The sequence below is a fragment of the Synchiropus splendidus genome, chromosome 2, assembly GCF_027744825.2.
Source record: "Synchiropus splendidus isolate RoL2022-P1 chromosome 2, RoL_Sspl_1.0, whole genome shotgun sequence".
NCBI lineage: Eukaryota > Metazoa > Chordata > Actinopteri > Syngnathiformes > Callionymidae > Synchiropus > Synchiropus splendidus.
In genome coordinates, this window is record NC_071335.1 from 28,722,884 (window position 1) to 28,736,034 (window position 13,151).

Sequence of the window (13,151 nt, forward strand, 5' to 3'; positions counted from 1 at the left end):
TTTCCCTCCATTTCTGTCAACAGCTGGCTGAAAGGAAGACTGGTGATTTGCTAGTTGTGCTTTAACCCAAAAACTTTTAAATAAGAAAACCATTTCTGAACTGACTCAGTGAGTGATTACTGACTCATCTTGGACACGTTCCTTTCTGGCGGCTGGAGCTAAATATCAACATGATCACATGAACCTGACTAGCTTCATCGTGAAGCCTCCATTCTCTTTTCACAGCCGTATATTCTACAAGTCCTTTGATCTCTAAGGTCGTCAAAAACAAAGGCACTGGATCAACCAGGAGGGGAAGACTTCTTGGGCCAGCGGAGGGATTTCATACCTCAGATTTAACACCTTAAAATGAGGGATGACGTCCAGATTCAACAGCAAGACTAAGGTCAACAGGGATCAATAAACACTGTTGCCGATGACTGGTCACAGCCGGTCAAACTTCAGTGTAAATGGACTGCGATTCAAACAGAAGACAATGAGGAGCTCTGATTTATTCCTACATAGTTGGGCTCCTCCACGAGACCAGATGTCAGTATCCTTCCTTCCCTCCAATATTAATCACCTTATATCAGAGCAAATCATAATTAGTCTCGTTGGCTGCCAGAAATATATAAAAAAAAAAAACAGCCAGTGATGAACCACACCGGCAGGTGGAAGTGACTTGCTACTGCCCCCTAGTGTTTGGCCGTTGAAACCGCTGTAACTAAAATACTGTGTGCTAGTCTGGTGAATATATTTATATATATATATATATATATATATATATATATATATATATATATATATATATATAGATAGATAGATAGATAGATAGATAGAGAGAGAGAGAGAGAGAGAGATAGTGTTTTTTTATTTGTTCGGTCAATTTCAGTGGCAAAAAAATTAAAATTAAAATTGTTTGAAAGTAGTTCTCATCTTTTAAAATAAACTTTTTTGGTTCATTTTTTAAAGCTCTTTTACCCAACATATTCCCTATTAACAAAATCTCGAAATGGAATGAAACTGAACATGTACAGTAGAACAAAAGTATGTGCAGGTTCGTCCACTAGTAATAAGCAAAATAAAGACTGAATAACAGCCCAACTCTGTGGGTTTAGGGTCAGTCAGAACGCTCAACATAGGGTTATCTAATGCACTGAGGCTGCAGTTATACAGGAACGCTTCTCCTCAGTTTCTTCTTCAGCTTCTTGTGCACATTGCTATTTAAAATCATGTCAAACTGAGAGCAAGTGGAGGTTTGAGGCTAAAGTTAGAGCACGATATGGAGCGGCTCCAACCTCGGCCATGGGTCAGAATCTGTGCAGAAGACACCCAGAGGCTGTGCTGCGTCTAAAATAAGCAGACAACATTCAGAGAGAATGTCTGTGGTTTGTGTTGGATGGAGATGGAACCTGACTGTTCTGGTCGATATCTGCAGTAGAAAGTGAATCCGAGACAGAGATAAACGTAGGTTAGAGGAGCCATCGGATTCGGGTTCAGAAAGAGTCGCTCCACATAGTCAAATGGTGGAGGCATCAACACAATGTTTGAGGAAATGACTAAGTAGCCAGCTGTCCAGGGTGTCACCAGCTTCTCACCCCAGGAAGCTGGGATCGGTGGCAAAACCGGCAGAGGATCAGTTTTGCGAGGTACAAAGGAAATGTCAGCTCAAGCAATTCCAGCTCTTAGCTGTAAGAAGAACATTTTTTTCAGTTCAAAGTGAAAGGCACTCGGGTTGAGGCACTGGGTCGCTTTGAAGAAAACCCACAGAAGTCTGCAGTAAAAACTATCGGCTCCGATCTAGAAATGGACCTTTAGATCCTCGGGAGCAGTTAGCGGCGTTTTCTTGTTACATTTTGTTGTTACAAGTAAGCTTTTCCCCCCCGTTTGCCAAGAAAGTTCACACCAAAGGATTGAACATCACTTATCCAAGCAGCAGACTCATCTCTCCTGCAGGCAGGATGTTCTTGCTCTTTGAAGCCACACCACCAAGTTTCTCTCTCTATTAAAGCGACGCTAAGTGCTCTGAGGCTCAGGGATGCCGGCGGTCTGGGAGGAGAACTTGGACAGAGCTGCTGCATTAGGCGGCTGTTAGTGCGACTCTTCTGGGTCTGATACCAGGTCGGCGGCGGCGAGACTCGGCTGAGGCTGGGGACCACTGGGGTGTCTTCGGGGGAATATGGGAAAAGGTCAGCCGAGTGACAGGACATAACCACAGAACCTTCCACAAGCTGCTGGTCGTGTAGCAGGTGCGTACGGCTAATAGTCTGCAGGGACGGGGCTATGTGCTCATTCAGAGGCTTTCAGGCCAATTCAGAGGCTTGGTGTGGACACATGAGCTTTCTCAATATGAAATAAAACCTGCAGAATTTAGTCTCAATGTTTGGAATTAAATGCACAGAGCTCAGAATGATGAACGGAACCCTCCAAGTCACATGAAAGTAACAACTGAAATCACTCCTGAAGATCAACAGCACATTTTTAAAAACTGTCTGGAGTGATAACACCCCCTAGCGGCGACAGAGTTACGTAACGTTTACGAAACGTTAAACTTCAAAAGCCTTAAGAAGAGTCAGCCAAGCACGTTTCTCAAGGCAGTATTGCAAGTGTTCCTCAGAAGCGCATCACAAGGTGATATGCGGGCAAATATAAATAAAGCCTGAGGGGGAAATGCATGGAGGAAACCTAACGCAGCTGCACAAGACAAATGGAGGGAAACCCTGGAAAGGGCTTCAGCCCATCTCAAGACAAACACTACCATACAAGGACAATTTTCAATGACTGTATTTTTCACCCCAGTACAGCTGACGCACTGTTGAACTCATGTTTGACAACAGAGGGCAATTTCCCCATTTCTTGTAAAACATTGGAATTTTCTGTGAATTGAGGAATTTGCAAATATTCCTACACAGCGTGTCATGAGAGCAGACGATAAAGGACAGAGGACAGAATTTCTCCTGGGGTTTTTATTAGCAGTTGTTTACATTTAGAAAAAGAATCCAAGGATTTTGCCTCCTGTGTGTTTCCTCCTGGCCTCTTCGTGGTCCATGATGCCAGCAGAGGTGGTCAGCACAATGTATCTGGGAAAACAAGGGACAAATCAGGAACGTTATGGCAGTAGAAAAAAAAATTCATTTTCACTACCACTTTATGAAAGAAAGCATGGTTTGTGATAAAGGAACAATAATATGAATATTGAAAGTTCACACGAACGGAAGTGTAATTGAGTTTTCTCCTTCCTGGCTGTACATTAGAAACATTGTAAACTAAGTGCAGTGCCTCAGTTAGGTTAGCAAGAACACTGTCGCTGACAATATACTGTATATACAATTCATTCCTGATTCACTTTCACACAACAGGAAAGAAAATTGTCATTCTACTACTGACAGGAACATTTGCTGTTTAAATGCACAAAATGGCACTCAAGTTCGGGTTGGACAAGTTCTCCTCTGTCAGACTTTCTCTCCCTTAAAATTCAACTACATCACAATGTGCTGCAGGGAAAAGAGTGTAGGTGGACAGAATCAAAGTGAAGTGCAGTGGGAGAGATTCATCTCTAACTTCGCAACAAATACAGCTCAGATAAACACTATAATACTGGATGTACCGCCAGAAGTTCAGAATATCTGATGGTCAGAGGTTTTGCCAAGCATAGTTCCTGTGCTGTTTCTTACAGCAGCAGAAACAACCATTTACAGCTCAAGTGAAGTAATAGCAAGCTCACTCGGTGCTCAGGGCACTGTTCTCCAGAAGAAGCCAACAATCACAGGAGATAAGGTTCGGGACAAAAGCATCCATCCAGCACAAAACAAGTCAACCCACTTATGTGCCGTTATAAAACAAGTAACGCTGTGTGCACCATGACCCACTTGGACAATAGGGACGGGAATAAACGCTCACTCTAGTTAGTGCTTCAATTTTGACATGCACTTTCAATATCGTTTCATATTTTCTCCAATTGCAAGCCGCCTCATTACAGCAAAACATTAGGGCAGTTTCAAAAAGGTGAAATTGACTTTTAATCTGAGAGAATATTTTCAGGCAGCACAACTGAAAGAGGGGAACTAGAACATTTTGGAGGGTGCATCATCTTGAGAACAGCACGCAACACAAAATATTAACTTAAAGTTCATTTTCTTTATTTGAACTTGACCATTCACTAAAGTTAACTCAACTCAATGTCCCTTAAGATGCGACAAGGCATCACCACTGTACCAGGTTAGTCTTTTAAAATGGGGGAAAAAAAATTCAGACAAGTAACACTAAGACCAGGCAACCCAAAACACCAGTAAGGCTGAAACACATACGAAATTGTCATTTAAACAATTACATTTCTAAATTTGCAAGGCCATGTCACAACCATAACCACATCTTATTGCTTCAGTTATGTGGCTTCTTTTCCAATTTTAAAGAAGACATTATAAGGTAATCAGCTGCTTATGAATTCACCATAATAAACATGCGTCAAGCGTCGCCAGACAAAGAGTGCGAGAAACCCAACCAATTAATGACCACTTATTCCAGCATTACGAGTTGAACGTGAGGGTCCCTGCACTCTCAGATCCTTACCCAAACTGTCTTGAGGGCAACAAGTTGTTCTGCCACTTCTCCAGGTCCTTGAGCTGGAGGTCGAAACGTGGACTAATCACGCCACACTGAAAGAGAAAGTATAGTTGTAGGAAGGTTCAAGCACGCAGAGAAAAGAACAGAGGCAGGCGAGGTGAATGCAGAATCCCAACATGCCACATGATGATTCGACAGTTACATGTACAGCTTACAACTATTGGAAATATTTCATCTTTGAACAGCCACCTGACAAACAAACTCAAGGCAAAAGCATTTTATTCATGTTACACCTGCTACATACATCTCAGTTGAGCTTCTAAACTGTAGTGACATTAGTTGTTGTAATAAACAGCAAAAATACAATAATCTTTGCATTTGTCAGATGAAAGCTTATGAATGAACAAAAAGCATAGTAAACGTTTACCTTGTTCAGCCTTCCTGTGAGATTGACGACAATTTTACCGGCTCTGTGGTCGTCAATGATCTCAAACTCACCAATGTAACCTGCAGACAATCACGTTCAGATTACAGGTCGCTCACTGCCAACACTAGACCAGTGCAACACCCCAAGTAACTCACCGTGCTTCATCATGACGGTTAGGAAGCGCACAATCACCTTGGAGCAAGGCCTGATGAGGACCTGGCGTTTTCCACGCTTCTCCGCATTGTTGATGCTTTTAAGCGCATCTGCGAGAACGTTCATGCGCACCATGATGCCTGTGAATGAAGACACTAGTGTTTAATATCAAACCTGGACAACAGACAGAACCGTCCAAGACAACACGCAGAAGTGGTAACTTTGCTAAGAAGGCTGCTTCATGCGATTTCACTCATATTTCAGTGACAGACTTCCAGATCTTATAATGAACTGACACCCGCTATGTATGTGGTTTGGCTTTGTCTAACTGAACGTGAGCCATAGCGAGTGAACAGAACCACGTCTGTCAACAAAATCATCAGCATAACGTCTCAGTGAGCAACAAACGAACACTCTATAATTTGATCGTAGCGAGTGGATCAGTGGCAAAGCATGGTCCTCCGGTGCAGCTGGGCGAGCAACCAACGGCTAGTTTAGCATATACACCAGGCAGACAGACCAGCAGTCGCCCGCCTTCTCAATAACGTACAAAAACGTGGTTACGAAGGTGAAGCACTCGAATGCAAGCCAAAACACATCAGTAATTCTCACTTCAATGTGACAGCGTGTTAGCAGTTGTAACGTCCCGAGCGCGCCGAGCGTAGCGGGGGCCGAGAACGCCACCTCGGACACCAAAATACCACTCTCCAACAACATTACCCACTATCATATTGAAACCGAATGACTGGCGCGTAATTCACCTTTGATACGGTCTTAAAAATTGTAAGATTGGTGAAGAGATGACTTAGATATAGGAGGGATAGAAGGTGGTAGTAAAAAAAGACATCTTACCGGTTCTGCAATATGGCGGAAAGAGGAAGTTGTAAGACAGCGCAAGGCATTATGGGAGTATGGAGTGGGAATTATTCGTAAAAGATTTCGCACATAATACGTTATTTATTAATATTTTAATATCAGTTCATTTTGTTTGCTGTTTTTATTCGTTGCAGTTGTTTTTTCCTTTTGTACTGTAAAATCAGAACCCGTTTTTATTGAAGTAAAATGTCTTGAAATCCATTGTAATGTAACAGAAACACCCGTAAAGGTATTAAAATGACAACTTCATCATCTAACGACTAAAACGATGCTTGCTGATGTTTGAGAATTGCGTAGAAGCGCACGCAACAGCGCCGCCTTCGCAGTGGATTATTTATTTATTTTCTTACTAACCCTTCTTACTAATAATTATTGGTTGAACTATCAACGTCATTGTTAAAAATGACTTTAATTAATATGTATTCTTTGGAGAAAAAAAATCAGTGTCCAAGATCACAACTGGAGTGCAGCATTTACAATTCTCTATGAATGATGGAACTACCCGGCCAATATTGTGTGTTTATTCCTCTTAGTTACATCTTTATTACGTTTCTGCCCACTTAACTATGTCAGAAACACTGAACAGGAGCAGCAAGTTTGGGAAGTGAGTGTGTGAGCATAACTGAATAACATAACATGTGCTCCCTAAAATCAAACAAATAACTACAAATACAACAACTTGAGAGCAACCAGACTTATCATTATATTCATTTATTTTTTTCTTTCACACAGTCCAAAGTACACTTTCTGCTGAATGTCAGAAAACATGATCATATTTTCATATATGACATAACACGCCTTGTAAAGAGAATATATTGCTGTGGAATAAATTAAACAGCGCTATAATAAACCGCAGTAAGTTGTGCGTTAAACGTCATGATAAATATCGCTAAACTATTTCATGAAAGTTGCAAGATAACTGTTAGGTTAAAAGGTTATTAAAAGAAAGTCCAATGAGGAAATCTGGTCTTTATTAAATAGTGGAGTCACTGTGGTGGAAGATGAAAGCATCATATCCAACAACAAAACCAAGGTCTCAAACTCTCACGAATGCATGTTTTTGGGGGATGTTTTGGCAGAACTGCACTCTTTAACAAAACCTTTGAGTCAAGGAAGTTGTTTAAGCCTGGACTAAAACAAAAACACAGAAAACTTTCTCCCAGTGTCCAGAAGGGTGAGCCAAACTCATGCAGCACAGCATTACTGTCTAGATTTCCTTCGCTTGATCTACATTTCAGGGGAGGTTTCAACTCAGCTTTCTACATAAATCTCTCCCTTGGCTCTCTCCAAATCTCATTCTCCGTTTTGATGTTAGCCACCATTGCTGACCACAGTGACTGCCTCGCTGTGCGGATCCTCCAGGCCCAGTCTTTGCAGGTCGAGGCCCATGGCTGCCAGCATCTGGAGCAGGGTGAGCTCCTGCCCGGTGGCCTGGTCAACCAAAGCTGGGCAGGTGGGGTTGCACTGAGGCCACTGGCATGTGTCAACCAAGTGGAACGGGCAGCCTTTGGCAGGGGTTTTGTTGTTGCGGGTCGCCTCCAGACTTCTGTCCCAGCATTGCAAAGCGCGGGGAAGAGATGTACCTTTTACTTGGAAGCTCATCCAGTTACTGAAAATAAATGAATACAAGTTAAAAATGAAATTAACAGGCTGGTTTACAGATAATCTGCGGTCACCTCTTGGTGATCAGCACGTGCGAGAGGCAAGATGGCGCAAACACGGCACTGATTCAAAACAAAAAAAGTCATTCATTAAGAAAAAATAGGAAAATAGTGGATGAACAGGACAGGAAGTCCTCAACATACGTGACATCTGTGAGGGAGTTCTTGAGCTCTGTGCCGAGGTTCTGAATGAACTGCCACTGCGCATCAGACAGAGTCTGTCCACCCACATATATGTTCTCCATTCGGAGCTGCTCCTCATCAAAAAGCCAATGCACAACAAACAATGGAGCTGTGAGGAAAACAGGAGTTTTAAGTGGTGTATTTGCTCATTCCCTCCGCAACACCTGCATGAATCTCATTTTATTTGAAGACAGGCCACACTGCCGTGTTCCCAATCACTCACTGGTCAGAGAGGAGTACAGCTTGTGTCCAAAGAAGCACTGCCACTCCTCTCCTCTCTTATAAAGCTGCCGACATCTGTCAGGAACGACGCCGTTCCACAACCTCAACAACACAGAGGCAAACTGGATTATTTTTCAGGCGACTGGAATTCGCGTCCTAAAGTGTGGGGTGTTACCTCAGTCCCATCTTGATAGCATCTTCAGGAGAGCACGAAATCGTCTCCGGACAGTTGGGTGGCCTCTCTTGTTTACTTTCAAGAAACCAGCCAGAGTCCACCAGACCTCGGACCTGAGCCTCGGCGCCAAGCTGGGCCAACTGATAGGCGACTTTCTCAATGTTCAACAAAACACCAGTACCACCAGCACTGAATGAGTGTGAGTACAAACAATAATCAGGTTTATTGTGATGAAAGGATTACTATCGTATTTACCGCAGAATTTATTAAAATCACATGTGGTGCTTGGTGTAGGTCTAACTACAGCCTACAGTTACTATGCCACACTGATGGTTTGTTTCAGAGTGACAGGACAACAGGATTTCCATGACATGGGAGAATCAAGAACATTGAACAAGAATATTGCTTCTGTAACTAAACTGTGTCAGAACATCACCTTGTGCCGGCCAGCATGACCACCTTGGCCTGTTTAATTCCCTTCGGAATGAGATCCTTGACCACCTCTCGAATGATGAAGGATCCCATGAATACGTAGTCAGCTGTTGACAAATATAGGGAAAGGTGTGTGGCTTTTGCTTCACTTTCACTACCAGCACTGTGAAAGCTCCAAAGATATTTTACTGACTTGCGTTTGTGCTCCTCTCTTTATCTTTTGCTTGCCGTTGTCTCAGAGGAGAGGTGGGTCCTGGACCAGTGCCGCTCCACACATCACTGGAGCAGTACGGGATGAATCTGTACACATATGACATTTACATTCATTTTGAAGGAAGTTAAATTCATTCTACTGTAGGTCATTGTTGGTGCATAACGTTTACATCATGTTTACATCATGTTAAGATAATGTTTATAGTAGGGCAAAAATAATAATTCATGGTGTATTTTAACTTTCTTTCTCAGGGAACATTTTTCACTTCACCAAATCCAGGAAAAAATGCTCAAAATGTGGAGTGAAAGCAATGTGTCCTTTGATGTGTTTTTGTTTTTTGTGTGAAATGTCCCATGTTTTGGGTTGCGATAGTCACATATCCTCAGCTATTTCTCCTCTGAACCAGTCACTACATCCCGTGTAACTTTGTCTCAAGAAAAGTCAGCTCTCAGTACTACTAAAGAAACATGAAAATGTATAGTATTATCATATGATTGGAAGTCGAAAACTACGAAACAGGTAAGAAAGAAAGCAATAATAATGTACAAGGTGACTCCCAAAATTATTAATGATAATAAGTAGTGGTTAACGCAACATGTAAGTATATATGTATTTGTTTCATATTCATTCATTTGCAGGGGGTATGAGCTTGTATAGTCGTAGCATTAAAGAAGAGAACGCTTCAGTCACACTCATGAGAGTTTTTATTTGAAGAGCAGCACAAAAGGGTCAAATTTAATAATGATTTTAGAGGAGAGATTGGAGTGCTACTCTCTCATATTCAAATACATACACAATTGTGGCAACATTTTCAGGTAAAAAGGTGGATTAATAGCAGAGAAAAAAAACACATGCAGAGAGACTTACACAATGTTTGCGTTATGCCAGTGCGGGTTCTCTTCAACGTTGGATGACAGTATTCCAGTACCTGCAAGAGAGATGATGCATGTAAGTACAGTATAACTAATGTAAATATTGCTCCTAAGCCGTCATTACACGTCACCACTCCGGTATGGTGACAACCCTGCATTCCTCAGCGCGGCCAAGTGGCCCACCTTTTTTTGTTTGTGGCCATCCCGATGAGCTCATCAGGCGAGGGATATTTTGGAATCTGGAAGCACAGGTGTCTTGGCTGTAGCAGCACCAGCCACCTAAAAATAAGATGGGCTTTTAATAATAGGCATTCACACGCAACTCCAGAGGGAGGCTTGTGTTAGCACGTAACAGGGGCTTGTTAGCGATAATAAATAGGCACGAAATACACCTGCAGTGTTATTTTTTTAGCATCAGATGGAAGTCAATTCTCTCTGGCAGTTGCATATAAATTGAAGACCTTGATGTCTGAAGGTGTTGTTGCTCAGGGAAAATGAACAGACATTGGTTTCTTACCCTCCAAAAACAACAGCCACCGGCGGCTCCCTTTCACTTCCTTCAGGTAAAACCTAAGAACCAAAAAGTCCTCGTAAGAGACGATAGTAGGCCTCCTAAGCTGACTTGCCAACCACTGCCACTTGAGAACTTGCACCTTACCCAGCCGCTGTCCCATCATTGCATGTGACCTTGGTATTCCTGAGGAAGTGGAGCTTCATATCATCCGTTTGCCTTCGAGATGTTCCAGCTGCATCTCCTCGTCCTGTATCTACCAGGCTGCCGCCTCTGGTTTTCGGCACGTTTCCCGTGTTCCTCTGAGAGCCTACTTCAGTGGGAGCCTGGGCAGCTGCTCCTCCTTGGTTCCCAGGAGACTTCTTGCTGGACTTTCCGCTGCTTTTACCATTACGTTGGTTCTGGCAGAAGACTCCCCCGAGCAGCAGCAGGAAAACCATTTGGCCAAGAAGCTTCATGTCTGTCAGCAACACAACATACATGACAATATGCAATGATGGTAATATATCTAATTTTGAGTTAAAGTCAGCACCTGCCGCCGGAGAAGAGTTCTGAGAGAAGTAACCAGCAATTGAACCTTGTCAATGGTTGGATGTGCTGCTCTTGAATCATTGGCTCTATAGAGCCACATGGGTCTGTTATCCTCCCATTTATCTGGGAGAAATGAAGTGCCTACGACACAACAAGGGGAGGTCCAAAAACTATTGCCATTTCTTTGGTTGTGTGCCTATAACTACTTTATGTTCCCTCCCTGAGTCATCCGTGATAGGTCTGGCTTTTTTTAGCAGGTCTTCCCTTACCAGACTCTCAGCCTCACAACACTTGAAGCACAAACTTCCATCCCCTTAGAAGTTTGGAAGCTGTAAATAACATCTGTTCCTGCGTCCACCTTAAACCACGAGCACCTTCATCGTCCTATATATCTACATTAATCTGCATTAACTTTAATTTGCGGCAGATCATCTCGCGGGCCACTTAAACTGACTTGGCGGGCCGGATCTGGCCCCGCGGCCTTCAGTTTAAAACGGGCTTTAAGTTGAAAGTGCCAGAAGGAGGTGACAAATAATGGGGCAAAAAAAATATCCTCCAAAAAATACGCTTTTATGAAATATTTTAATAAAATAAATAAACTTCAATAGACAAAATAGTATTAAAGTAGGAGTAATAGGGGTAAAGTAGGAGCTATATTATTAAAACCAGACCTTCATAATTCAGCAGATACTCAAGGGTTTAATCTATCAAACTTGGAGAAAGTCATATAGCTTGAGACAAATGGATTTTCAATTCATATTCCATACTCTCTTGTCTTCAGACTACAAGAGCAGTATCAACGGATGAAAGATTCTATAGCCAGTGATAAGAAGCTTTACCTGGAGCTGTGTTCTCTCCGGATGAGCAGCTAACTCCAGGGAGGAAGGTCTGGTTGGTATGGCTTTGATGAAGAAAGTGACAGAGTATTTAAAAGTGATATGTGGCCAAACCCCTGGGATGGCTGCAGGGTGACGTACCGCTGATCGCTCAAAGATCACAAGCCCCAGGGGTTCGAAAAATTCTCATCAATGAAATGCTCGCCATCCCAACATGTCACTCACAGCGAATAATGATCTTGGTGAGGAAAGGGGAGACAGACACCAAGGGATTCTGTGGGTAGACGGACTGCAGGGGGAACTGAAGTAAAGGGGAAGAAAGTTTCTTCGAATAAGGATAACAATTTCTGAGATCGACTTCTGCATTTTGCCAGCTACATTGTAAAAATGCCAAACAAAATGTTTCTAGGATTTCAATAGCACATGTTCTTGTTTTATTCTTTAAAATGTAAAGTGAAAATGTGAAAGGACTTTATCAGAGGGACGGCTTGTATGGAGATGTTTGGAGACCAAGGTGTGTTGAGGCAGGACGCTCAAGATAGGAAGATAGGCTACGGTGGAGGACGCAAACTTCCTCTGGAAAACTCTGCTGAAAGATGAAGAAAAAAGTTGCAGCAGGTGAAATCTACTCAGCCAACAATGATAAATGATGGATCATTCGCTTGTGTACATGACCGCGCATGTGTTTGTTTGTCTACATCTACAGTAAATAAATACAAATGTCTTTATCCTGCCTCTTTCATGAACAAAACAGAAGCAATCTCGATGCAATATTGAAGTAGTTAATTCTGTCCAATTTAAGAAGCAATGTTCCCATATTCCCTTCATCCGTGCTTTGTGTCGCCTGCTAGTGTTCGGGCTCATCACGTGTAAGAGCCTGGAAATAAATATATGTCATATTTCACTGTAGTGTCACTGTCTCATCTTCAGGTATTTCATGCCATTTTAGTGAAGCATGCCTCGGATATTCAATTACCTCCACGCAATAAAACAAGGACATTGCTAGTGAGTGAATTTGATCTGTCGAGCCGGACTATTTTTCAGTCTTTCGGGTGCCTCAACACATGCACGCCACCATCTGTCTTCCGTGAAGGCAGCAATCTCTTTAGCAGATGCTCCAAATAGCTCAGAAAAAACAAAGATATCTATGAATCAGGCAGTGACTTACTTTCATGTCACAAACAAAGAGATTGCAGCTGTTTTGTTTCAGTATGGAAATGGATCAGACTGGTGCCGTGGATCATGACTGTAAACCGTACAAAGAGAGCCTCAATGAATGGAGTTTGAAGGACAAATTATCGAATCATGCCAAAGTTTATTTTGTATCAAAAGTGCACAAAAACGAACCGTTTAACATGCTACTTTGTTTAAGCAAACACAAACAACCTGAGTACATTACTGTCCTACATTCATTTTTATCTAGAGTAAGACATCTTTATTTAGCATTTGAAATTTCAATGATATCAAAATCATTTTATCTAATTTAGACTGCAGATGGTGGCACTGTTCGCTAGCT

At 42.3% G+C, this 13,151-nt stretch overlaps 2 protein-coding genes across 2 annotated transcripts; both read right to left on the reverse strand.

The window, feature by feature from the left end:
* Positions 1 to 2,942: 2,942 nt before the first annotated feature.
* On the reverse strand, positions 2,943 to 6,008 carry LOC128754084 (40S ribosomal protein S15a). Its single transcript, XM_053856418.1, has 5 exons — positions 5,975 to 6,008; positions 5,125 to 5,262; positions 4,970 to 5,049; positions 4,549 to 4,634; positions 2,943 to 3,059 (listed from the first exon to the last, which is right to left on the reverse strand). The coding sequence occupies exons 2-5, from the start codon at positions 5,255 to 5,257 to the stop codon at positions 2,966 to 2,968; spliced, it is 393 nt and encodes a 130-aa protein (XP_053712393.1). The 5' UTR covers positions 5,258 to 5,262; positions 5,975 to 6,008; the 3' UTR covers positions 2,943 to 2,965.
* A 1,301-nt stretch (positions 6,009 to 7,309) lies between these two features.
* Positions 7,310 to 10,726, reverse strand: LOC128754450 (carboxylesterase notum2-like). Its single transcript, XM_053857075.1, has 11 exons — positions 10,416 to 10,726; positions 10,275 to 10,327; positions 9,941 to 10,036; positions 9,753 to 9,813; positions 8,865 to 8,971; positions 8,676 to 8,778; positions 8,240 to 8,428; positions 8,066 to 8,166; positions 7,804 to 7,951; positions 7,675 to 7,722; positions 7,310 to 7,607 (listed from the first exon to the last, which is right to left on the reverse strand). The coding sequence occupies exons 1-11, from the start codon at positions 10,724 to 10,726 to the stop codon at positions 7,310 to 7,312; spliced, it is 1,515 nt and encodes a 504-aa protein (XP_053713050.1).
* Between the last annotated feature and the right edge of the window lie 2,425 nt (positions 10,727 to 13,151).